Source organism: Hermetia illucens, chromosome 1 (assembly GCF_905115235.1).
Source record: "Hermetia illucens chromosome 1, iHerIll2.2.curated.20191125, whole genome shotgun sequence".
Classification (NCBI taxonomy): Eukaryota; Metazoa; Arthropoda; class Insecta; order Diptera; family Stratiomyidae; genus Hermetia; species Hermetia illucens.
In genome coordinates this window covers 203,261,378-203,285,056 of record NC_051849.1, presented here as the reverse complement: position 1 = coordinate 203,285,056, position 23,679 = coordinate 203,261,378, and the positions used below count along the sequence as shown (strand labels likewise).

The window sequence follows — 23,679 nt, the reverse complement described above, 5'->3', positions numbered from 1 at the left end:
AAGTTGGTCAGAGGCGGTTACTTTCCACAAGTAATGACTCCACATACGTTATTTTGGACGAAACCAGGCAACGAGAAGAAAAGCATTCTAGATACTTTCTGGACGACAAAAACCTAAAGTTTTTGTATCTTAAAATTCGAATGGAAATCCAAGAAAGTAACTACAATTTCAAGTGAAATTATGTATCTTTTGTGGGGGCCGAGAAATGGAAGAAAGATCACATGCTGAGTCTTGCATTTTGGAGAGTTGGGTATGCAAGTTATCGCGCGTTTTAAAATAGTTAAAATAGTTAAAACGCGATTTGTCAATTTGATAATGACAATTTATTTGCGGCACCAACTTAAACACTAACTACAAAAACTCATTTAAGGTAAAAGAGGAAGAAAAGGAGCAAAGGGAGTATAACTCCTCCCTCCTTAAAAATCTAAGATAGCTGGTTGAGGATAAGGATGAGATAATTCAGGTTTTGCTGCCTCCTTTGGTTTCGCATTTCGAAAAAAACAGGAATGAGATGATGACTACCACCGCTAACATCACCAACGACGCAACAACCGGTATCCGCTCTAGGCCTGCCTTAATAAGGAACTCCAAACAGCCCGGTTTTGCGCTGAGGTCCACCAATTCGATATCCCTGAAAGTTGTCTGGCGTCCTGACATATGTCATCGCTCCATCTCAGGCAGGGTCCCTTATAGACTTTCGGGGCTGGATGATCCTCATCCCTACGGATTAAGTGACCCGCCCACCGTAACCTATTGAACCGGATTTAATCCACAACTTGACGGTCCTGGTATCGCTCATAGATTTCGTCATTATGTAGGCTACGGAATCGTCCAGCCTCATGTAGGGTGCCAAAAATTCTACCGAGGATTCTTCTCTCGAACGCGGCCAAGAGTTCGAAATTCTTTTTGCTAAGAACCCAAGTCTCCGAGGAATACGTGAGGACTAACAAGATTGTCTTGTACAGGTAGAGCTTTGACCCTATAATGAGACCTTTCGAGCGGAACAGTTTTTGTAAGCTGAAATAAGCGCTGTTGGTTGCGCGGATTTCATCGTCATAGCTGTTATCGACCCTCATTTTGGACCCTAGATAGGAGAAATTATCAACAGGCTCAAAGTTGTAGTCTCCTATCTTTATTCTTCCCGTTTGACCAATGCAGTTTGCTGTTGTTGGTTGGTTGGTTTTCGGTGCTGACGTTGCCACCATATATTTTGTCTTGCCTTCATCGATGTGCAGCCCAAGATCTCCCCCCGATCGCCGCCTGCTCGATCTGGATGAAGTTTTTACGTCTCGGGTCGTTCTTCCCATAATGTCGATATTGTCAGCATAGGCCAGTAGTTGGGTGGACTTGAAGAGGATCGCAATCCTTGCATTTACCCCAGCATTACGGATCACTTTCTCGAGGGCCAGGTTAAAGAGGACGGATGATAGGGCATCCCCTTGTCTTAGACCGTTGTTGATGTCGAATGGTCTCGAGAGTGATCCTGCTGCTTTTATCTGGTCTCGCACATTGATCAGGGTCAGCCTAGTCAGTCTTATCAATTTCGTCGGGATACCGAATTCTCTCTTGGCCATGTACAGTTTTACCCTGGCTATGCTGTCATAGACGGCTTTAAAGTCGATGAAAAAAAGGTGCAACTGATGTCCATATTCCAACAGTTTTTCCATCGCTTTCCGCAAAGAGAAAATCCGATCTGTTTCTGATTTGACCGGTTGTTGCGCCGTTGATGACGATGTTTCTGATTTGCCTGGAGTGAAGCCTCTTTGGTATGGGCTAATGATGTTCTGGGCGTATGGGGCCATCCGGCCTAGCAAGAAAGCGGAGAATATCTTAGAGATGGTACTCAGCAACGTGATACCTCTATAATTGCTGCACTGTATGATATCTCTCTTTTTATGTATGAGGGAGACAAAGCCTCTTTGCCAGTGGTCAGACATTGATTTGCTGTTCCATCCCTTGAGCATAAGTTGATAAACCACTTGGTGTAATTGGTCGACTCCATATTTAACCAATTTGGCTGTAATTCCATCGGGTCCTGGCGACCTATGATTTTCAAACCGATGAATAACACGGACTGTTTCTTCAATGTTTGGTAGGGGCAGTAATTGTCCTTAGTTTTCAGTTGGCCCACTTTTGTTTGTGGACCATTTTCCGCGCAAACCAGGTACTTCCAACAACCTTTTAGTCCGATACTGCTAACTGAATAATCCGCAGTCCGTTATCATTTGTATCCCCATGTAAGATATGGGAGCCGACGTACCGCCTGAATACGAGCTCCGTCCCTACTTGACTGTTGAAACTCCAAATATGATTTTGATATCATACTTGGGACAGGCTTCGAGAGTCCGCTCAACTGTCTCGTAGAAGGTATCTTTCTTCGACTCTGCAGTCTCCTCCGTAGGGGCGTGAACGTTTATAAGGTTTATATTTCTAAATTTGGCTCGCAGACGGAGATTAGAGAGTTTTTTGGCTGACTAAGAAACCTACTCCGAGCACATGGTTTACTGGATAACCGCTATAATATATGGTGTAGCGGCTTTTCTCCAGGAAACCGGTCCCTGTCCATCAAATCTCTTCCAACGCTGTTGCATCAGCCTTATACTGGGACAGGGTATCGGCTAGCTGCTCAGCAGCATTCGGTCTGTACAGGGAGCGCACGTTCCATGAGAAAATGCGCAAATGGTTAATCCGTTGTCTTTGCCGGGATCGCCGTTGTAAAATCCATCCTATCCGAGGCTCCTGTTGTGGCATCGTAACATTGGTTTTCCGTGCAGGGTTGTCAGCCCTACCCAACTCCCAACCTGGAGACCAGTTGGTACATTTTGTCCCGATTTTAGGCCCGGGAGACTCGCCTTCATCCTTCTCCGTCTGCAGTTTTTCATGAGAAAGAACTCCCAGCGATCACCACGTGGAGGTGGAGACAGGGTTTGGTAGTAGAGCTGTTGGTGTTGGTTCAGCAGGCGCTTCCCAGGTTCTATGCTCCATCGTGGGTACCAATCCACGTTTCGCCCTGGGACCTACGCTTTGACCGCCTTGGTTTTTTTGGCACTATTCAAAAGGGTGAATTTTAAAGATTTTTTGATGGTCGGATGATACCATCTTCAAGCATCTTGGATATTGTTTCGTCACTTCCGTCCTCAAATTTACAGGATATTGATATGCTTTGGTATATATCGGCTCCGGGGTCGAGATTTTAATTTCGGATCTAACATTCGTTTCTACAATTTGGTTATCACTAATTGTTCCAAAAATATACCAGTGCTCATTCAGCAGATTTCGTAACTTAGTTTTGATCGCCCCAGTGAGGTAATGGTTTTTCGTTTCCACAGCATTCACTTGTTTCGACTCCTTGGCTTTAAGAGGAATTTTAATATCTCGTTTGATTATAAGAAGGTTATCCTTCCTGTCGATGATAGCGCCTAGTTCCTTTAGGGTACCATCGCTAATGATACCATCAAAGGTCTTAAGACCCGTCAAAATATGAAAGTCCAAGAAAATGTTGATACCAACACTTTTAAAGAACTGACCGGTAATTTTCAATTTAATGGGAATCTCCCCAGCGGCTGACGGAATATTGAAAGGTTTCGATATTGCCCTGAGTTAAACGCAAGCTTACTGCAAACATGATTCTTGTTTGCACCAGTATCGATCAGAAAATTCAGAACTTTGCCGCTACTCGTCGTATATTCTATGTATAGTACGCTAGACAGCTGTCCATCATAAAATTTAAGTGGTTATTCTCAAAAATGTCGCCTTGATCCCCAAATTGCTCAGGGTGGGCTTCCTCGAACTGATCCTGCAATTCTGGTTCGGAAGGCCTCCCAGGTAAAACGTCGTCCATTTCTTCCGCTTGAAACTATGTTTCCAGATTATAGAGACGTTGAGATTTTTTTGGAAAGTTTTCCTTAATTGAAAGGGAATAGGAGGTAGGTGGTCTATTAATATAATTCACCTGACGCGTTTGAAAAGACCTGTTTACGTCCATTGGAACAGAAGGTTTGGGTTGAGTAGGTCTAGTTGGTGGACCACTCATGGGCATCTGGGGTTTATGATCAATATTGTATGCCTGACTTCTCTGTCGTAAATCAAGTTGTTGGTAGGGATTTACTACTTTTGCCCTAGCAGTACCAAATTGTGAGAAAAATTGGTTTACCGGTGCTGAAATAGTATTATTAACCTTTCTCTGGTGAATCGAAAAATTCCTAAAATTTTAAAATAAAAATTCAAATTTTGGAACTCCAAACAAGAGGCATATGTTTCTGGGAGTGTTTGGGGTTTCTGAACTACTAGCATTCTTGATAAGTCACCATTGAAGCCAGGAATAAAAACGTCAAGCGGAAAGTTGATGATTTACTGCGGCATAAAAATCATCAACACTCTTATCTCCTTGATACATTGTATGTAACTGGTGCTCTAAAGTACGCACACCTCGCTTGTCCGCATAGTGTAACGACAGGCATCTTTTTATACTTTCCCAATCATCATCAAAGATATTGTATGAGATAAGGGCAGCATCAGCAAGACCCCTAACCTTCTGCCTAATATGGCGAAGTATTGCTCTAAAAATAGGCCTATCATCATCATCATCAACGGCGCAACAACCGGTATCCGGTCTAGGCCTGCCTTAATAAGGAACTCCAGACATCCCGGTTTTGCGCCGAGGTCCACCAATTCGATATCCCTAAAAGCTGTCTGGTGTGCTGGCTTACGCCATCGCTCCATCTCAGTCAGGGCAATATCAATGGTAAAGAAAGAAAGCGAGGCATTTCTTTCTTTACCATTGATATTGCCCTTATAGCTTTTCCGGGCTGGATCGTCCTCATCCATACGGATTAAGTTATCCGCCCACCGTTACCTATTGAGCTGGATTTTATCCACAACCTGACGGTCAAGGTATCGTTCATAGATTTCATCGTTATGTAGGCTATGGAATCGTCCAACCCCATGTAGGGGCCCAAAGATTCTTCGGAGGATTCTTCTCTGGAACGCGGCCAAGAGTCTCCAATTTTTCTTGCTAAGCACCCAAGTTTCTGAGCAATACATGAGGACTGGCAAGATCATTGTCTTGTACAGTAAGAGCTTTGACCTTATGCTGCTGGCTTATGCTTCACTATTTTATAGTCATCTAGTATATTTTCCACACTGTGGACCCAGGATATATACTGAACTGGATTCCCATCAAATGACTGAAGGTCTCTGACGTAATCAGGAAAAGTTGACTGACGGTTTCGTCCAGGGCAGAGGCAACTCATCAGACGCTGCCTCACCTCTGCCCTAAAAGCAGAGTGACTGAAAGTGAGTGAGTGAGTGTGCAAACAAGTTTGTTTGCAAACAAGTTTGTTTGCAAACAAACTTGTTTGCACTGATGAAGGGAACAAGTGGTTCCCGAAATATCGGTATTTGCAAGAATAAATACCCACACCAACGAATAAGAAACAACAAGTTTTTATTATTTCAATTACCATCTGTCGTCACTTTCGGTTACGCTGCTCCCAGGGCAGAGGTGAGGCAGCGTCTGATGAGTTGCCTCTGCCTTGGACGAAACCGTCAGTCAACTTTTTTGTAGACTTGGGTTTAACTCAAAAAAGAGGAGTCCGTGAACTACAAAAGAGGGAGTAAGTTGCTTCCCAAGTGGTTCGGTCCGTCACTAAGTAGGTGCGTACTCAGGACTCTCAGCATCCTCAGCAATCAGGAAGTTTTTTGATCTCGTTTAGATCCGCGAAAAGCTTATCGTGCACTAATCGTATTGGGAAATAGAAATTGGGTCAACAGGTGAATAGCATTTGGATATGATAAAGGTAAAAGAGGAAGAGGCGGAGCGAAGGGAGTGTGATAACTTGCAACCTACTTAGTTTATTCAGTTGTATATCCAGAGGTTTTTCCATATGCACATTGCGCTTGAAAAGCAGTGCATATACATGCGAAAGATACACTATCTTTTAGCAACTATAAGATTCTCAACAGTTTCTATTCGAAAGCAAAAGCAATTTCCTAGACCAGACACGTCCGCTAAAGTGGTCCCATCATTTCAATTAAGACCGCAATTATACCGTTGGAAAATAATTAAATTCACACTATGTATCACTTTTTACTGAATCCACGTAAAAAAAGAAGTCAGTCTTTCGTAACACTTTCGAATACTTGTCGCAAAACAAGTTATTGTTCTGGTAAAACGTAGGCAGATTGCAGACATGGTGGATTTCCTAAGTACTCGTACACGATCCACTTTACAGTAGACTCAAGATGTTGTTAGCTTCTCTAATGTCCAATAATTTCCCATATTTGTCATAGTGTGAATAACTCTCTCGACTTTATAATAGGATGTACATAATGGGATTGAAGTAAGTAAGGCATGGTTGGATGAGTCCGGTAAGTCATCTTTTCGTTGGTAGCAAGAAGGAAAAATCGTTACAGAAAGATAATTCGTGTAATTTGACCTCACTTGTATAATTGTTGATATCTAATTATGCCGGTACTATTAAAGGCCGTCGACACTTCTGTGTTTGTTTATTCAACTTGAATCTGCACGTAGAATTGCATAATTCAGATTAAGCTTCCTGTTAAGTTGGATAGCTGGAGTCAGGCATGGTAGAATTGCATGATGTTTGGTTCAAAGGTTGTAGATGTGATAGAAAATATCCGGCATTAGAATTATATGATTTTCTGTAAGTTAAGTATATAGGGAAGTATCTATTTACAATGTAAATGGGGCAAAGATACATTTGAAGTTGAAAGTTTGCTGACGGTTTCGACGTTAGGGCTGAGGCCGAGATGGGTATGAATTCTATCGACGGAAACATCGTCGGCTTAGATGTTTGTTGATCTGAGCATCGACAACTTTATTGTTTGAGGACAGAGTGGTCCTAATGCTCCCATCTACCTATATTTATTATGGTTACCATTTACCCTTTGCTGGGGTATAGTGCGTCAACCAGAACTACGTGCCATCGCTCGCAGTTACCTGAAACGCACTTCAGCTCCCCGACGATTTCCTAAGATGCCTTAACTTTTTCTCTACTGCTTAGCGCCAAGTGATCTTGGGACGATCCACTCGACAGCCAACTTCGGAGAGTGTATTCCACTGTACTGCATAGTCAGTAATGGTATTCTCGCCTTCCTTAATGTACGACCTACCCACTGTCACTTCCACTTTCCGATGACAGTGCGTACGAGTGCCAAAAAGGTACACCCACCAAGCTCGTCGTTTGTGATAGTATCAGGCCAGCATACCTCGATGATACGTTCCAGACAGGTGTTGAGGAAATCTTGAATCTTTTGAGTAACAGTGGGGATCGCTCTCCATTGGTTACTACCATATAACAATAATAATAATCGTTGACGCAACAATCCAATTGGATCAGTTTTTTATAGCGTGTTAGAGCACCTCATTCGGGACCATAAAGGTAACCTATAGTACACTCTAGGAGGCAATGTGGTCAGCATTGCACTTGCCGAGATTGTCATTCTGATTAGATTCAGGTACTCATCCACAGCTGAGTTGATTGGTATTCGACATCCAGTCACGATAACAAATCCCTCTGTCCCCAATGAAATTTGAACCGCGACCTTCCGCTATGATAGCCCAGCGCTCTAACCACTTGAGCTAACCGGACATTACTCCCATATCACAATACAGAAAGAAAACTAGTATAGAACAGTCTCAACTCTCTGGGAAAGGTCTCCATACAAATGGAAGTAGCAGATTTGCGGTAGCTGAAGCATCAATACATAATTCTTCGGGGAAATCGTCAAGCCCAGCGGCGTTACGGTGAAATGATTTTTCTTCTGCTTGGAGGAACAGTCCATTTTCGCATGTTACGATGAATAACCATTTCATCGACAAGAGGAGGAACTTCACCGGATGTGTTAGGACTAAGAACCATGGTGAAGTGTTCTTTCCACCTCTTCAGTTGTTCACCATGCTGGATGAGAAGTCGACCCCTGACGTCTTTCACAGGATCATCGAAAGATTTGTGACCACATGCAAACACTTTCGTGATGCGATTTACACTTCTCCTCCGCTTTCCTGACCAGCGTAATAGCACATTTTATTTTCGCACGGCCGTCACTACGCTGAACTCCTCGGGATTTAGCTCGGTAGCGAAGTTCGAGCACGTCACGCGGTATCACTCGCAGCGATCAGTAGAGCGAATACAAAAAACAAGTCTTAATTTTTTCAACTAATTTAATCGCTAGAAACACTGTGAAGTTAGAATTAAATCTGCTTTTCCTGTTCTTCAATATCACATCAAAGGGCCTCATAGGCAAAGCTTGCTGGCCGAAAGTTCATATGATGAGTAGGAAAATCTCCATATACGAGTATACAAACAGTTGATATTGCTAATGGGCAAAAATGGTTTAGTCAATCACCCGCTTCGATACGCTAAGGTACATTGCACAGTACAAACGAGATGGTTATGCACGAATAGAGCCATCCCTTGATTCATTGTGTAAGATACCTTATATCCTTCAACGAAACATCAAGAGGTATCTACCAGTTGTAAACTCGTCATGAATCTAACTGTCAATATAAGACCAACAACTAGACTATTATATCGAGGCTGTTCACCTCACGTACATCAAAGCATATCACCCATGCTAGAGAGCCGATGAGTACCAGTTCGATCATTTGGTTAGTTTAGAGAAGGCTTTCAATAGCAATAGAGACTGAAAACTCTTTCATCAGTTTTGTCATAGGGTAGCTTTTCTTATGCGAGAGAAACTGAAAAGTTTTTCAAATGATAAGACTTGTAAGTCCTCAATCCTCGGGCTTAAAAAACGGAAGCGACTAGTGACAGCCTAGAGCCTTTTTCGTTAATGCGTCAACTGGTGCTGGCTTCCTTATCAACAGTGTTTTATGTGAAATCGCACTTGCGCAACAAATTAGTGAATTCTTCCGATTACCCAATTTGATATGTCAACTGAAACTCCACCCACTATTGGGTGGCAAGCCAGCGGTTTTGAGATTAATGTTCCCTAATCCGAACACCTTACTAAACTCAGTCAATCCCGAAACTCATGCATCCTAATCTATAACTTCAGTGTAAGCCCGATGGTTTCGACTACGTCAATTGGTGATTGTTGATTGATTAAAATTCCATCCTTATGAGTGGTGACTGGATGTATTTTCGATAATTTTTTTGAGTTACAGTGAGAAAGGAGAGGATCTCCTTCAAAAACTGAATCGTCCTGATGCTTGGGGCTGGGCTGTGAAGCACAAGATTTCAGACATTGAAATTTAATAATACTAATCGTTGGCGCAACAATCCATCATTGTGTTCGCCCGAGATTATTACTCCGATTTAACTCAGGTACTCATTCACAACTGAGTCGACTGGTATCCGACGTCAAATGACGATACAAATCCCGCTGCTACCAGTGGGATTTGAACCGCGACCTTCCGTACGACAGCCTGAAATTTATCTACCTTAAATTCGCTGCGACCGTCGCAGGGGACCCTGTTTTCACACAGATGGTCTTCGTTTAAATCTCCAACTTGCTTATAATCTCAGCATACTACAGCGGACTTGAAACTTTGAAATTTTGAGTCTGTGGACTTTCTGAAAATGCGTATTTCCACCACTCTATTGAAAACGCCTGAATGCAGGAATGCGTCCCCCTTGGGTAGCAATGCCTATAGTATTGCATCATACTAAGATGACTAATTTTTTCACATCTTAACGTGATATTAAATACAAACCTACAACGTGCAATGGCTACGATCCACTCAGATGGAATTAAGGGGATATGTCAGATATGAAAATGTATCAACCGTAGTAATAGTTGCCATAATCACCGTGACTCATCTACGCCACACCGTTGAAGGTAGGTTAATGATCTAAGTATGCGTTCAGGAAACCATTCACTAACTTCTTCCAATGATAATAACAACAATAGCAACATTGAGCAGAAATACGTGAAAAAGAAGGTGGACTATGATTCAGAAATTCAAAAATATTTGAAGTCTCGAAAGAGTTGTCGTAGTTTCCATAATATCCCTCAAGACTTTCATCGATGTTCCGGAACTCTTGGACAATCTGGTTCGATTCAAGCAGACGCAGGTTGCCAGGAGTCTTCAGCTAATATTCTCAATAACCTTCTACTAGCCAATGGCACCGAAATCCCTCCTAATTTGCACAAGTGCCGAACATAATCCTGAATATTGCATGGAGTCAGCAAGTACCCCAGCTTCATCAGGTAGTGGTTTCTCGTGCAGTAGGCCTGTCAATATGCCCAATATGATCATAAGGCTATTTCTGATGATGTTTAAACAATCCTGCGAGTAGATTGGTCAATACGTTCCCATGTGCGTCCTAGATCTTGGATTTTATTTCTAGTAAGCCCGCTTGCCAGTTACCCCAACCGGTTTTCCTCTTTCTGTCGTAGAGTACCTCGACAGGATAGGTGCTAATAATTTCTGTCTCCTGAATGAAGTAGTCTTTCTAAACCACAAGATGCTTTCTTTCAACTTCGTACAACCTTCAATACAAAGTAATATTGTTCATGTGTATAATAATCTCAATTGAAAACCACCATTTAAGGTTGAAAAATTGATTCCCTAATAGGGAAACAACTGACAAGCAAGAAACATAACAACGAATAGTTGAGTACTCTGCCCTTAAATATTCAACTCTAGCAGTAGATATCCTTAAGTCGCAACAACACTGCAACGGCCGAGTTAAGTAATCGGGTTCCAATCCCATCCCACAGCATTCAGTGTGATAATGATAATCAAATTAAAGAAAATAACAGTACGAAATAAGCAGCTGAGAATCCATAAAAGGAAAATTGCTCATAAGAAAAACAAGTCGGGAAACCGGAAGCTGGACGCTTCAGGTATGAAAGGTTTTTCCAGACAAATACCGAAGTGGCAAACCTTCATTGTGTATAATCGAAGGAGAAGACACGAAACTCTACTCTAGAAGGTGGGACGGAAAAAGTTTAAAAGAAACGCTTCATTCGTCTGAAATTACTGGTTTAAGAAAAGATGAATTGAAATTCCCAAGGAGTCTAGCCTGGTACCAAGTTTGAAAAGTTAGTATAATCCCTATCCGATAGTCAAAAATTCAAGCCAGAACAGTCTACTTCCAAGAATTTCACATTTGTTATGACCATGGGTGCTCTTGGTTGGTTATAGTCAACTCGCGATGGTTGTTCAGCGACTCTCAAACACTCATGTTGGTTTCAACAACCTAAGTAATTCCACAGAATCATAGGAAGGGGATGCAACCAAAAGTATGGCATGATTCAAAGCCTAGGATTAGTCAGTAGGCGTTTGCATTAAATTGCAATATCCAGGTAAAAGAGAAAAATATGTTCCCTGCAAATGGATTTAGCCTCGATAAGGGTCGAAAGTCGATAAGTTCGAAAAACTATGGTATAATCCAGTTAAACCAACAAAATATTCACTCATTTGGTCAGATAGCAAAGGTTCTGATGGTAGCTTCCGGCTTCATTTCTTTCAGATTCGAGTACGCTTTTTCCCTCTTCATTCTAATCGATCACTGAACGAAATAACTTTTTAGTAACCTCGCAAACTGTCCTGAGAGATCTCCACTCAATTTGGATAACAGGCGCTAATAGATCGCCACCAAAAACAGTTGAGGGTATCTCTTTGTATTCTTCAAATCAAGCTCGTTCGTCGGATGTGTGATGATGTGATGGTCGAAATGGTTTAGTGTCAGCCCTCCGATCTCGTTATCCCGGGTCCTAATAGCTTCTTGTAGTTGTCTTTGTGCTGTATCGCTTTTATAGGCTTATCATTTGAACGGTGTTAAGAGTGATTATAATAAAACTGAACTGTATAAACACCTTATTCTCCACATAGAAGACATACAATCTGATGTACTGATAGAATACTTCTATAAAAAAGGATTCGTTTGAGTCTTTTCCCAAATATATTTTAACCCAAATCCCTTTCTTTCCCCATTAGTGGGATCGTTTTGTTTGGTCTCCAAGTGTTCTGAGTCTATAGAACTAATAGGCATGGGTGAGGGTGTAAATGACTAATTTTTAAGTTTTCTAATTAGTATTTTTAGTTAAAAATTTAAGGTAAGGTAACGTAAGACTACAATTGTCTTGCCTTCAGTGATGTGCAGCCAGAGATCTCCCGTCAATCGCTGCCTGCTCGATCAGGATAAAGGTAGACTGTACATTTCGGGTCGTTCTTCCCACGATGTCGATATCGTCAGCATAGGCCAGCAGTTGGGCGGATTTAAAGAGGATCACGGATCACTTTCTCCTGGGCCAGGTTAGAGAGAACGCATAATAGGGCATCCCATTGTCGTAGACCGTTGTTGATGTTGAATGATCTCTAGAGTGATTCTGCTGCTTTTATCTGGCCTCCCACGTTGATGGTTTGGGTCAGCCTAATCAATCGTATCAATTTCGCCGGGATATCGAATTCTCTCATGGCCATGTACAGTTTTACCCTGGTTTTGCTGTCATAAGCGGCTTTAAAGTGGGATAATGGCAGAAAAACATCATTTGGCGCTCTGTGTCTGCATCATGAGGGAGAGGACGAATAGCTTAGAGGAGATTTGGGATAAAATATGTGTACATGAAAACTCACATCTTTACCTGATGCTGCCAAGTAATCAAGTAAGAAAACTAGGTCACTACTATTTCTCTTTTCTTATTTACTTATTGTAAGAGTCTATTTACAAAATGCGTTTCATATGATGAAAATACCACATCATTTGTCAAGATTTCATCGCAAGAGAGAGAGAAAGGGACGAGGAAAAATGAGCCAAATCTGAATTCACATTTTATAAAAAAAATCGTTTTTAGCACATCAGATTACAAAAGAGTTAATTGAAATTCCGTTGGAGCATATACGTTGATTAACCAAGGGCTAAAAATTAAGTTTACACTCTCCCGTTGACAGGTCCGAAGTCTATGATGTTACAGGCGGAATTCCGGTGGAATCGAAAAGCTATACCACATGCCACATGCTCCTACTTCCGCTTTCCAAAATAGCATATGCTCCATAGTCATTCCTGAGCCACCAAAATATCTAGCTTGGACTTCTCGACCAGCTCGATGAGGACTCTAAGTGCGCTAGTTCTGAATAGGAAGCGCACATTTTTTAAGTCCCAATCTCGTAGTCCTTTTTCGGATGCCGTAATCGTACTTGCACTTTCAATCCGACCTAAGGCCCACTTTCAGGTTTCAAGATAATGGGACCATGGTAAGCAGGTTGCCAGCCTTTTGCAGAACCATCAACTTAGAGGGCCAGTCGTCTCATCCCTCGTGCTCGTCGTTAATCCACTCTCTCGTTTACTGCTTTATATTCTCCAAGGGTTATCAGCTTGGATATACAAATAGGATTTGGAAACAGATCTGTACATGAAGGTTGCAGTGTCAAACATGCAGACCCTTAAGGCAGTAGGAGGAGTAGTCTATCCTCTTTCATTTTCTCTAGAAGCTGATCTGGCTGATCATCACCCAGATCAGTTCTTTATTCAGTCGCTTACATATTCATATGAGTGTTTTGACATTGGCTCACCTGATTTTGAAGTGTTCAGCAATATTTTTTTCAAATGACATTACACCATGACAGCTGTCTAATGATAAGACCAATTATGTATATTCATTAGTAGATTTTCAATGGTCACGTACTATAGTACTTACTATGCAGACCATTTTTTGTGCCCGATTCCAATTTTCATTCTCCCTTTTTTGGAGAGGTTGCCCTTCAAAATTGGAGATCGCCACTTAGCCTTGAACAGATCGCTTTTGGTCATGCTCGTATAATTTTCTTTCATTGAATGCAGTTTTTCAGCATGAAATTAACCGGACACGATTTTATAATCAGTGTCTAGAAAAATGCTGCCATACAGAATAGATAAATACTTCGGACATTTCATAGCAATCCGGAGGAAAGTATCTTAAGAAATATATCTTCGATACTAGACTTCTTTTTCACATTCCAATGTTCATCGCTTCAATGAATAAAGTTGATCATATGCAGTAAAAGTTAGGAACTATGCTAGCAGCATCTCAATCGCAACATCATCTGCATAAGATCGTGTTCGAAATGCCTAGAAAACCAGTGGAAAATGCTAAAGTTCACTTTCAATATGTGAATCCCAATCACGATACGAATACAAACAATGACCGTTTATTATTAAAATCATGAATTCGCATCAAGACTTCTTACTCACTTTCTCCTCCGGCAGAAAACTAACCCAAACTGCATTCAACATTATTATCTGCAATTTTGCTCCCCATTTATCGGACAGATATTACCTCGTCAAGAGGATCTGTCTTGCAAGTCTGGAAAACTTAGGCGTGTACAACATTTCCCTCAACATTACTCGAATCTTGATTTTCTCATAATTTAATGTTGCTGACAGGTTGATGCAATTTCATCGAATTATTTTGATATAATCAACAAAAATAAACAAGATACATTTCACATTGACTGAAAGGAAAGTGAGATACAAATGTAATATTAATGAAGATACATTCCCTACGCAGAATATGGTTGCGAAAATGGTGCGGAGGTTGGCTTGATTCCCAGCAAGGTTGAATGCCCGTCGGGGCCCTGGACAGTAAATATTTGCGCTGCTTGAATACAAAATAACGAACCATTGAATTGAAGATAAGTCCCCTCATCTAACTAGCCCCAAAGTTGGTAGTTTCTCGCATCCTCACCCAGTTCCATACGATTCAAATCACACTTAAATTGAATTGCGGAAACCTTAATAAGCTCTGTTACAAAACGAGGCTTTATTGCCTTAACCTACTGATTTCTGGAGAGTATTGCGAATCCATCTCCATTGTACTTGGTCAGGTTCAGATCAACAATAATTTAATTAGCATACAATGAAAGTTCGAGTTCGAGTGAGGTGAACCATAATTAGAAAGGAAGACTGAGCAGCTTAGGCAACTTGTGGGTGAGGAAAACAAGCAACATTTGCTAATATGTCGGAAAATCGCCGCAAGCCACCTAAGACAAATTGGCTTCGAAGTTTCCCAACCAAAATTAAGAAAAAGATACGTCCCAGCCATGCGAGCGGGTCTCATGCTTTTGAAGATACTTTACAAATCTACGCTCGTCATAGAACAACCACGTCAAATCCATTCACATCGGAAGATAATTTCTGATTTTTTAATTGATAATTCACTTAAGCCTGACTCACACGTCTAATTGAAGAATACCATCGCTGCGGAGCTGAAAAGTGAAAGGTCCGATCCAGGTGCACACAAATCGTAGCTAGGAATCAAACCATGCTTCAGTTGGTTGCAGCCAATAAGAGCATGAATGTTCGCTTCTCGAATGTGATGCAACTCCTTCGAGTATCTCAGCTATGCAACACCAACAGATTTTAATGCAGCGCTAGATCACATACCGCCAGTAACGTCTGCATTAAATTACACCTGTTACTTGAAATCTTGGAAGAATTTTGATGGCGATCATGCGGTATTGGTTGCTCAACCTAAAACCACTAAAAGATAGTTACGTAAGATCAGAAGCAACGGGACAAGGAATCATCTCCAATGTGGATTGCAATCGTTCGTTAAGTGATCAAGTGCATGTTGACCCTGTAAACTATGCATTGAATTCCAAATAAATTACGTACGAGTACATACCTATGGAGACATACAAACAATTGGTTCTAACCACAGTCCATTAACTTCCATTGCAAAACAGCCTAAGCTTCACACTATGAAGAGGTAAACGTCTGTGTTCGCTATTTATCCATCCAAAGAATTAATACTGCCCAACGGAATCAAAGTATCTGAACTCTATTGATCCAGATAATGACCTGTCGATCCAATGATGATGACCCGAACAATGGTTCAAGTGGTGGGAACAAAACATCCATCTAATGTGAACCTATGACTGCATCTATATATTCGCGTGTAATCGATCATAGCAGCTTCATGTGATGATCTCTTGGAAAATCCCGGAAATAGGTGCGCCAAATGGGGAATATTGTAAAAAGTATAAAGAGAATTGTGTTCCCATGATTTGATGGTTCTGTGATCACACCCTAATTTCGATATCTGAAGTATCTCGAAAATAACATGATTAAAATTAAAGAAGCTTAAATTTGAATACCCCTAGAGGGAAGACGTACGTTTGACCCTTAATATCAGAGGAAATAACGTAATTCCTTCGCAGGGTCGTAGAGAGAAAAATCGGGACCGGATAAAAATTATGCTGGCTCCTCTATTATACCCTTAGCTTTAGCTATTCTGGGGCTTTCAGAAAGTTCCATATCTGTGAAAAGTTATCCTCTTTCCCCTCTCTCTTTACACCCAAACAGCACCCTTTATCCACGGCATCTTCCTCCCCTGGACCATACTGTCGCTGGACGTTTTATAACGAGTTCACTGGAAAAACTGATTAAACTTTAATGTTACGTTTATCCTCCTTCCATGCTACTCTGATTATAGCCCCTTAATGAGTTTGGGACTAACCTTCTTGAATGCTCCCTCTGTATCCAAGAAGGCCGTTAAGGTATGTTGCCTGTAGTATAGTGACAACTTAAGCGTAGTAGTAACCTTGTGAATTTGACTTTAAGGTAGGTGTACCGAAATTTGAAGAAGGACGACCTCTCCAAGATCGTCCTGAAGTGGATGTCGAAGACGTACTCTAGGCTCTTCACGAGAGTGGTGAAGCTAGTCGCACTTGCCCGCTTCCGCTATCAAAACCACGTGCGCGTCCCCGGAACTGCAGAACAAAATACATCATCATCAACCAGGCAACAGCCGGTATGCGGTCTAGGCCTGCCTTAATAAGGAACTCCAGACATCCTGGTTGTGCGCCGAGGTTCACCAATTCAAAATCCTTAAAAGCTGTCTGGCGTCCTGACCTACGTCATCGTTCCATCTCAGACAAGGTCTGCCTCGTCTTCTTTTTCTACCATAGATGTTGCCCTTATAGACCTTCCGGGCTGGATCATCCTCATCGATACGGATTAAGTGACCCGCTCACCGTAACCTATTGAGCCGGATTTTATCCACAACCTGACGGTTATGGTATTGCTCATGGATTTCGTCATTATGTAGGCTACGGGATGGTCCATCCTCATGTAGGGGGCCAAAAATTCTTCGAAGGATTCTTTTCTCGAACGCGGCCAAGAGTTCGAAATTTTTCTTGCTAAAAACCCAAGCTGAAATAGGTTCAGTTGGCTGCCGACAACTGTGCGCGGATTTCATCATCGTAGCTGTTATCGGTTGTGATTTTCGACCCTAGATAGGAGAAATTATAAACGGTCTCCAAGTTATAGTCTCCTATCTTTATTCTTCTCGTTTGATGTTGTTGGTTAGTTGGAACAAAATACACCTGCTATAAATCTCTACAGACCTTTCTTACTGTTTCTGGAGCGTGACTGCCATCATACTCTCTGGGCGTGGAGATTTATAATCGCAAGATTTGTTTATAGCTCAGCTAATTTCATCCTCGGCAATTCCGGTCTCGCACGACTGAGACTGCATACCCTCCATGCAAGGTTTTTATTCAAAGTCCTCCACAAAGTCGGGGAAGGACATCTGGAGCAGCAGCTTCAGAGTATCAGGCGAACATTCCTCCTTCCTTCCGACTTTTAGAAAAATGTATGGCCAAAATCTTACTGAATCTCGTAGACTTTGCCGATGCTTCCAATTCTCTGATAATATTCCAGCCAGAACCGCTTCCTGGCGATATTAATGGCCGACTTGTTCCTCTTCAGGCAGTCCTTGTATGGCTGCCAATCTTCGTGCTTCTAGCGGGTGTTGAAGATCTCCCTGGTCAGCTTTCTCAGATAAGGCAGATCTGCTTTTCATCGTGTTATATTGCGGTTGCGAATGATGGTGAATTTATTCTTAATAACCTGTCCCAACTTTCGCCAGTCGATACTCCTGAGGTCTCTGAAAATTGAAAAGACCTCTGCAGCGGGATTTAGACCGACAAATATTCAACTCTATTCTGAAAAGAATCTCTGGTCAGGCACTCTCCAGTTCTCCAACCTGAAAGTCGCATTGTCGACTTGTAGGACGACATCAAGGACCTTTTCCCAACCTTGACAGTTCTTGGAACTGGGAAAATGCCTTCTGTTACACGCTGGTAGGTTGTATAAACAATAAAGTCAATTTACGAGATGTGCTATCTACAGGTTATTCTTCCTCTCTGCCATGATGGACGTCAAATGCTATAATTGTCTTGATCAGTCATGAGAAATGTAAGCCGAGGATATATACACGCTCTCCGCTTCCGTCTGCCCCAGTTTGACCACGGTTACGTTCCTGGAACCCAGGTCTAAAGGCAAAAAGGCGTGCACTTTCTTTCTAGCGAGGATACATGGTCCAGAATTGTTCATATTAGTATCTCTTGCGCTGGTGAATACATTGTAATATTTACTTCGGAGTTCAACTTTCTACAATCTAGGACGCCTGTACCAATGCAATATCGACCTCTTTGTCTCATAGGAAACCTAAAGAGTTAGCTGGACTGTACTTCGCTACAGATTTATATGCATTACCTTCAGCATGATCTACTGCTTAGGAGAGTCGTGGATTTCTATCAAGCTGTCGATAATCATCTCCTTCAACAGCTTGTTGGTGACGTAGACTGGGTCCAAGTTGTTATCCGATTTTGCACAACTGAAAACTTTGATCTGTGCGTTCCTTATTTCGAACCACACTCTTTGCGCCTTTTCTAGTGTCTCCAAGCACTCCCAATGCGAAGTAGGAAAGCCTGTCTTTTTGAATAGGATTTCTCCGTTTTGATCACCACCCAAACGCCCACGAAGTTCTTGCGGTTTTGAAGACGCGAAGATTGGATGAGGTTGTCCTCATATATGCGGATCTTCAGCAATCAAATGCAAACAACGCGTTTCCTGAAAATGTCCTCATATGGGATAATCTTGAGCTTCACACCCTCCCAAGCATCAATGTCGTACGAACCGAAAAAAGTTCCTAGAGAATTGGGCCCCGTATGCTACTAAATGGTACCCATGGACTGTTGCTGCTTCGCTGTTCGCAGAGATTGCTAGTAAGCCTAATTATCAACTCTACTCCTCTTGTTTTCATACTAGTCCTCATCTTGAGATCGTTTGCGCTTGAAGGCGATAGGTCCCGCTTTTCGCTGATTTTCCAGGCGTTTCCTGTTGTACTCCTCCACAATCATGGTCGTCTTCTTCGTCCCTCTCGTTGACAGTACAGACCTCTTTATTCATCACAATCTTGCTTCAGTTCATTGGCTCTCAACAGCCGATATTTTTGTTGACTTTTGTGTCTTAGGAGACCCTCGACGTCGACAGTTTCTGGTTGGAATACTGTGGCAGGTACCAGCTACGTATAGTTCGGCGACGGTGTTTTCCAAGCTAGAAACCGCTAATCCGTTTGGAATTTCGCTCTCGAAGGTTTCTAATGATGGCTCCAACACATCAATGCTATGGATGGTAGTAACTTTACTCCCCTTGACGGCTACCGTATCCTGGTTTGATGCCACCAGCTCGTAAAGTGTAAAGGTCTCTATTAAAACTAAAGATGCCCAAGGTTTTCAGAGTCCACATACTGGTGTCTCGTAGCTCCACCTTGACAGATTCTCGTCGACTAGATAAACCTAATCCCATCCTGGCCAGTAAGAAGAGGTTTTTAGCAACTTACACAGAGAGGTCATGAGAGGGCTTGCCCAATTATAGAACCATTAGCAGATCAGACCACCTTTCAATCGGTATTGCCAATATTTTCTAAAATAGAAATCGTGAGAAAGGGAAGGATGGGGAGGGGAAATAGATTCAGGAGAAAAGGTAGTTTATGAACGGCATGAATGGTTTTTCTCGGAAGGAGAAACGCCTTGGGCGTGCGAGAACTAACCCGTTTATAAAACTACTTAACCACCTCTATCGATAAGGCGATTATTATGTTATAGGAAAGGTGGATTTAGGGAGTTGTTTCCTTACTGATCCCACTCCTTAAACACTTGGTAACTAAGAATTTCACTGACACTATCCAGGAATTTCACCGAGTACTACCGAAATCATCGATGCGTGGTGTTTTAGTGATTTTCGTAGGGTATGGTTGGATATTAATAATTCGTACTAACGCCGCTTTTAAATACGAGGGTACAATATCTGTCTCTGCATTATCAGAGTAGCGGTTCAATCTTCCAGAAAACGGAAAAGGAAGGGATAATAGACTAAATCCCGCCTGCCAGAATTTTCTCATCCGCGAGGAGAATCTCCATAGTGGTGGCACCGGGAGACGCTGTAATCACTTTGGTTTGCCGGCCGTGATTCAGTAGGCGAATGCTCCAAAAGCCTAATCAAAGCGATCAGACCCGAGTCTGCACGGGGACTCATCTGAAGTGGCAATTTAATCACGAAACCTCACCAGAGGTATACTGGTACCATGTGAACTGGGATAGGCCCTGGACTCTCATACTTCGGGTAAATTCCCGTTGTATGTGAGGACAGCTCGGTTGTTTGCGGTTGGCCCCCCTAGTGGGAATTTCATGGTGGTTGTGGTTATGCTCAAGCGAGAAGAGACCTTCGGGCCTCGACGTGGTGTTGCGTGTCAACACGGGTGCCGTACTCCATAGTTCGGTAGAGATTTAGGTAATTCTTGCATCCACCAGTATGAATGCTAAGCCATGCACTTGGTATAGCCTGGTACCGTTGTTACTTGTCTCAGCGGGGCTCTGATTGTGGTCACAAAATCAATCCGTGTCTTAAGAGGACCGTAGGATTAAGTCTCACGACAGGTGCCTACGTAAAACACCATGGGCTTCACCTCTTCCTTTCTACTGGCAACAAATCTAACAAAGTTGGAGGACTTAGGAGGAGGAGCAATGGAAAATCCGAGACATCATCGAAAACACAGTCAACCCTCCGGTCACACTGATGTTTGGTATTTTTGGTCCCCTCCTTGCCTCGGCAAGGCTCGTGGCTAAGCGACTCGAAATGCTTCTAAATCAATTTCGCCCCCACTCACTAGATCACCTCGAAACGCCCATGCTGCACACAGATAAAAGATTTTCACTCGCGGATCTTAAAAAATTGAGCTTTTATACCGTTGAAAACATTTGAATACATAACGAATTAAAAAAAAAACAAACAAACTTAAATAATTGCCATTTGCTCAGCCAAACTTCATGCTACATCTTAAGCATTCCGCCCAAGCCGTGGATATTTACATAGCTTTAGATACCAACACGAGTTTCTACCGCTCCTATAATGCTTGAAGATCTCTTGGGCAATGGATGCTTTGTATAACTTGGTAAACTTTTCCGACCTTGCCTTTACCGAGAGTTTAAAGGTTTGAATTTTCGTTTCCTCATATCTTACTGGATGTTTTCAGAGTAGCCCCTGAATGATGATGAAATGGGTGTACATGATCAAAGGTTTGGCAGTTTATTATCCCAGCAATAGTTAAATTTTTTTGCTAGTCAATGTTCATCATCTTCATATTGAATCACAGTTTACTTTGTAGAAAGCTCTATCTGTGCAGAAACCTGATTTAGCCACATCTCTATAAAGGTTGTTCGCCTTGACCGAACAACTTAACGGACTCGTCAGTTAAGACTGGTACTGCACCAAGCGGCACAAAATCGAATAACGAACTGCGTTTCCTTGGGTTTTCACTTGTCATCGGTCGCAGGAAAGCAAGCTGCTGAAGCATACTCTTGAACTCTATCAAAATAAAATGATTTGGACGCCAAGACCCAATGTTGCAGTTTCACCAGACTAATCCGTTACCTATACATGGTTGCAATGATTCCTGTAGAGTTAAGGTGAGAAATGCCCAGAAAATGCAAATGAGCTAGTTCAAAGAGTCAGGTCAACCTATCGCAACCCTAAGAATTTGGCGCTACGAGCGCTTATATAAGACTTCCTTCACACAACACGTGTCAAACCCCTTGGCAATATGGTATTGATCCTCACAACTTCTGCACCCAAGGAACCGATGAATACCATCTGAATACCTTGAAAGTGACATGTAAAGGAAGAAGAAAGAAGAAAATCCGAGCCTAGAGAGAATAAGGGTCCCTCTATATTACCGAAATATCTTTCCAATATTGTTGAAGTTTGCTAAGAAAACTCCGTGCGCGGGGAAACCATCCCCTTTCCTCCTGCGTCTCATCAGACTTGCGGATTCGGTTTAGACTACCGGACCAGAGCTAATCGATTCAAAAAAAGAACAATTTCCTCAAAATTATTTCAACACAAATTTAAATTCATAATTCGTTTTGTTTTTCATTCCAGGATGTCATCATTAAGAATTTTCACACTTCTACTTGTTGGAGCAACATTAGCCGTAGCACAACGACGTCTAGCTTTGCCAGATCCCAGAAGTTGCGCAAACCGTAAGTTCCCTGAAATTCTCTTCTACATCCTCCCGTACATACCAAAATCGCTTCCACCCTTAATCTTCCAGGTGTTCGCCATGCAACCTACCGTGACGCTCGAGGAGTAGCACACTCCTACTTCTTCAGTTGGGAGCACGCTCCCACTCGTAGCTTGGAAGTCGACTGGTTGGACGCTCGTAACATCTGCCGTCGTCATTGTATGGATGCCGTTTCTCTAGAAACACCCCAAGAAAACGAGTTCATCAAGCAAAGAATAGCACGTGGTAATGTTCGTTACATCTGGACATCAGGACGTAAATGCAACTTCGCAGGATGCGATCGTCCTGACTTGCAACCACCAAATGAGAACGGATGGTTCTGGTCTGGATCTGGTGCCAAAATTGGACCAACCAGTCAACGCAACACCGGAGATTGGTCATACACCGGAGGATACGGACAAGCTCAACCTGATAACCGTGAAGCTGCCCAAGGCAATGACGAGTCATGCTTGTCCATCTTGAACAATTTCTACAATGATGGTCTTAAATGGCACGATGTCGCCTGTCATCACTTGAAACCATTCGTTTGCGAGGACTCTGATGAACTCTTGAACTTTGTCCGCTCACGTAATCCCGGAATTCGCCTATAAGCGATGAAAGCTTAAGTACAATGCAATAAGGATAATCAAAAATTACTAAAATACTTAATTTATATTATATATAAATTAATAGCCTATAAACAGCAATGAACTCAGTAATAGTCACAGAATTGCAATATGTCCCCGCCCCAAAATGTTTATATGTAGACTCCAGATCACTTTGGGTATAAGGAAGAAAACTAACTCTAACTTAAGCAAATGGTTGAGCTATCTTTTTATCTACTTTGGATTTTCCAGACGTTCGTTTCGCGAGATCCTTTCTGAAATTTGTCGGGCCACAGTTAACTAATAAATAGGAGAATTCAGAGTATGGTGCTAGCGCAATAGAAACCCCTTTTCTGAAATAAAACCTTTGGAGAATCTGTGAATCTTATTACACACTACACTGACAATTTTGTGTCTAAAGAGTTACAATAAAAACAAAACAAAAACAATTTTTTATTTGATCTTGTTTAGTTCTAAATTTGTATGTTAATAAATGAATATAATATAAAAAAATATGTTTCAATTCATGCCCCTTTAGTAGGTAAGTAGTCCTAATCCCACACTCTGGCTTTCCCAATAAAGGGTATCTCCACTTGAATCAGGCCTAGAGGCAGAAAGAAAAATGGCACTGTCTTCATCAAAGATGAAGTTTAAAAAGTATCAGAGGGGAGACCACAATCCCAGAAATTAATTAGCACCCGTCGGCGATCACATCTTTGGAACTCCTCTTTAGAAGGGCAGATATACACCGCTA

General features: G+C 42.0%; 1 protein-coding gene across 1 annotated transcript in view; it reads left to right on the top strand.

The window, feature by feature from the left end:
- Positions 1 to 23,429, top strand: part of LOC119646708 — a 40,818-nt gene extending 17,389 nt beyond the window's left edge. Inside the window, exons 2-3 of the mRNA XM_038047286.1 lie at positions 22,200 to 22,300; positions 22,372 to 23,429. Of these exons, the coding sequence (XP_037903214.1) occupies positions 22,201 to 22,300; positions 22,372 to 22,931 (660 nt within the window). The 5' untranslated portion in view covers position 22,200 and the 3' untranslated portion in view covers positions 22,932 to 23,429. The remainder of the gene's footprint in view (positions 1 to 22,199; positions 22,301 to 22,371) is intronic.
- Positions 23,430 to 23,679: the final 250 nt, after the last annotated feature.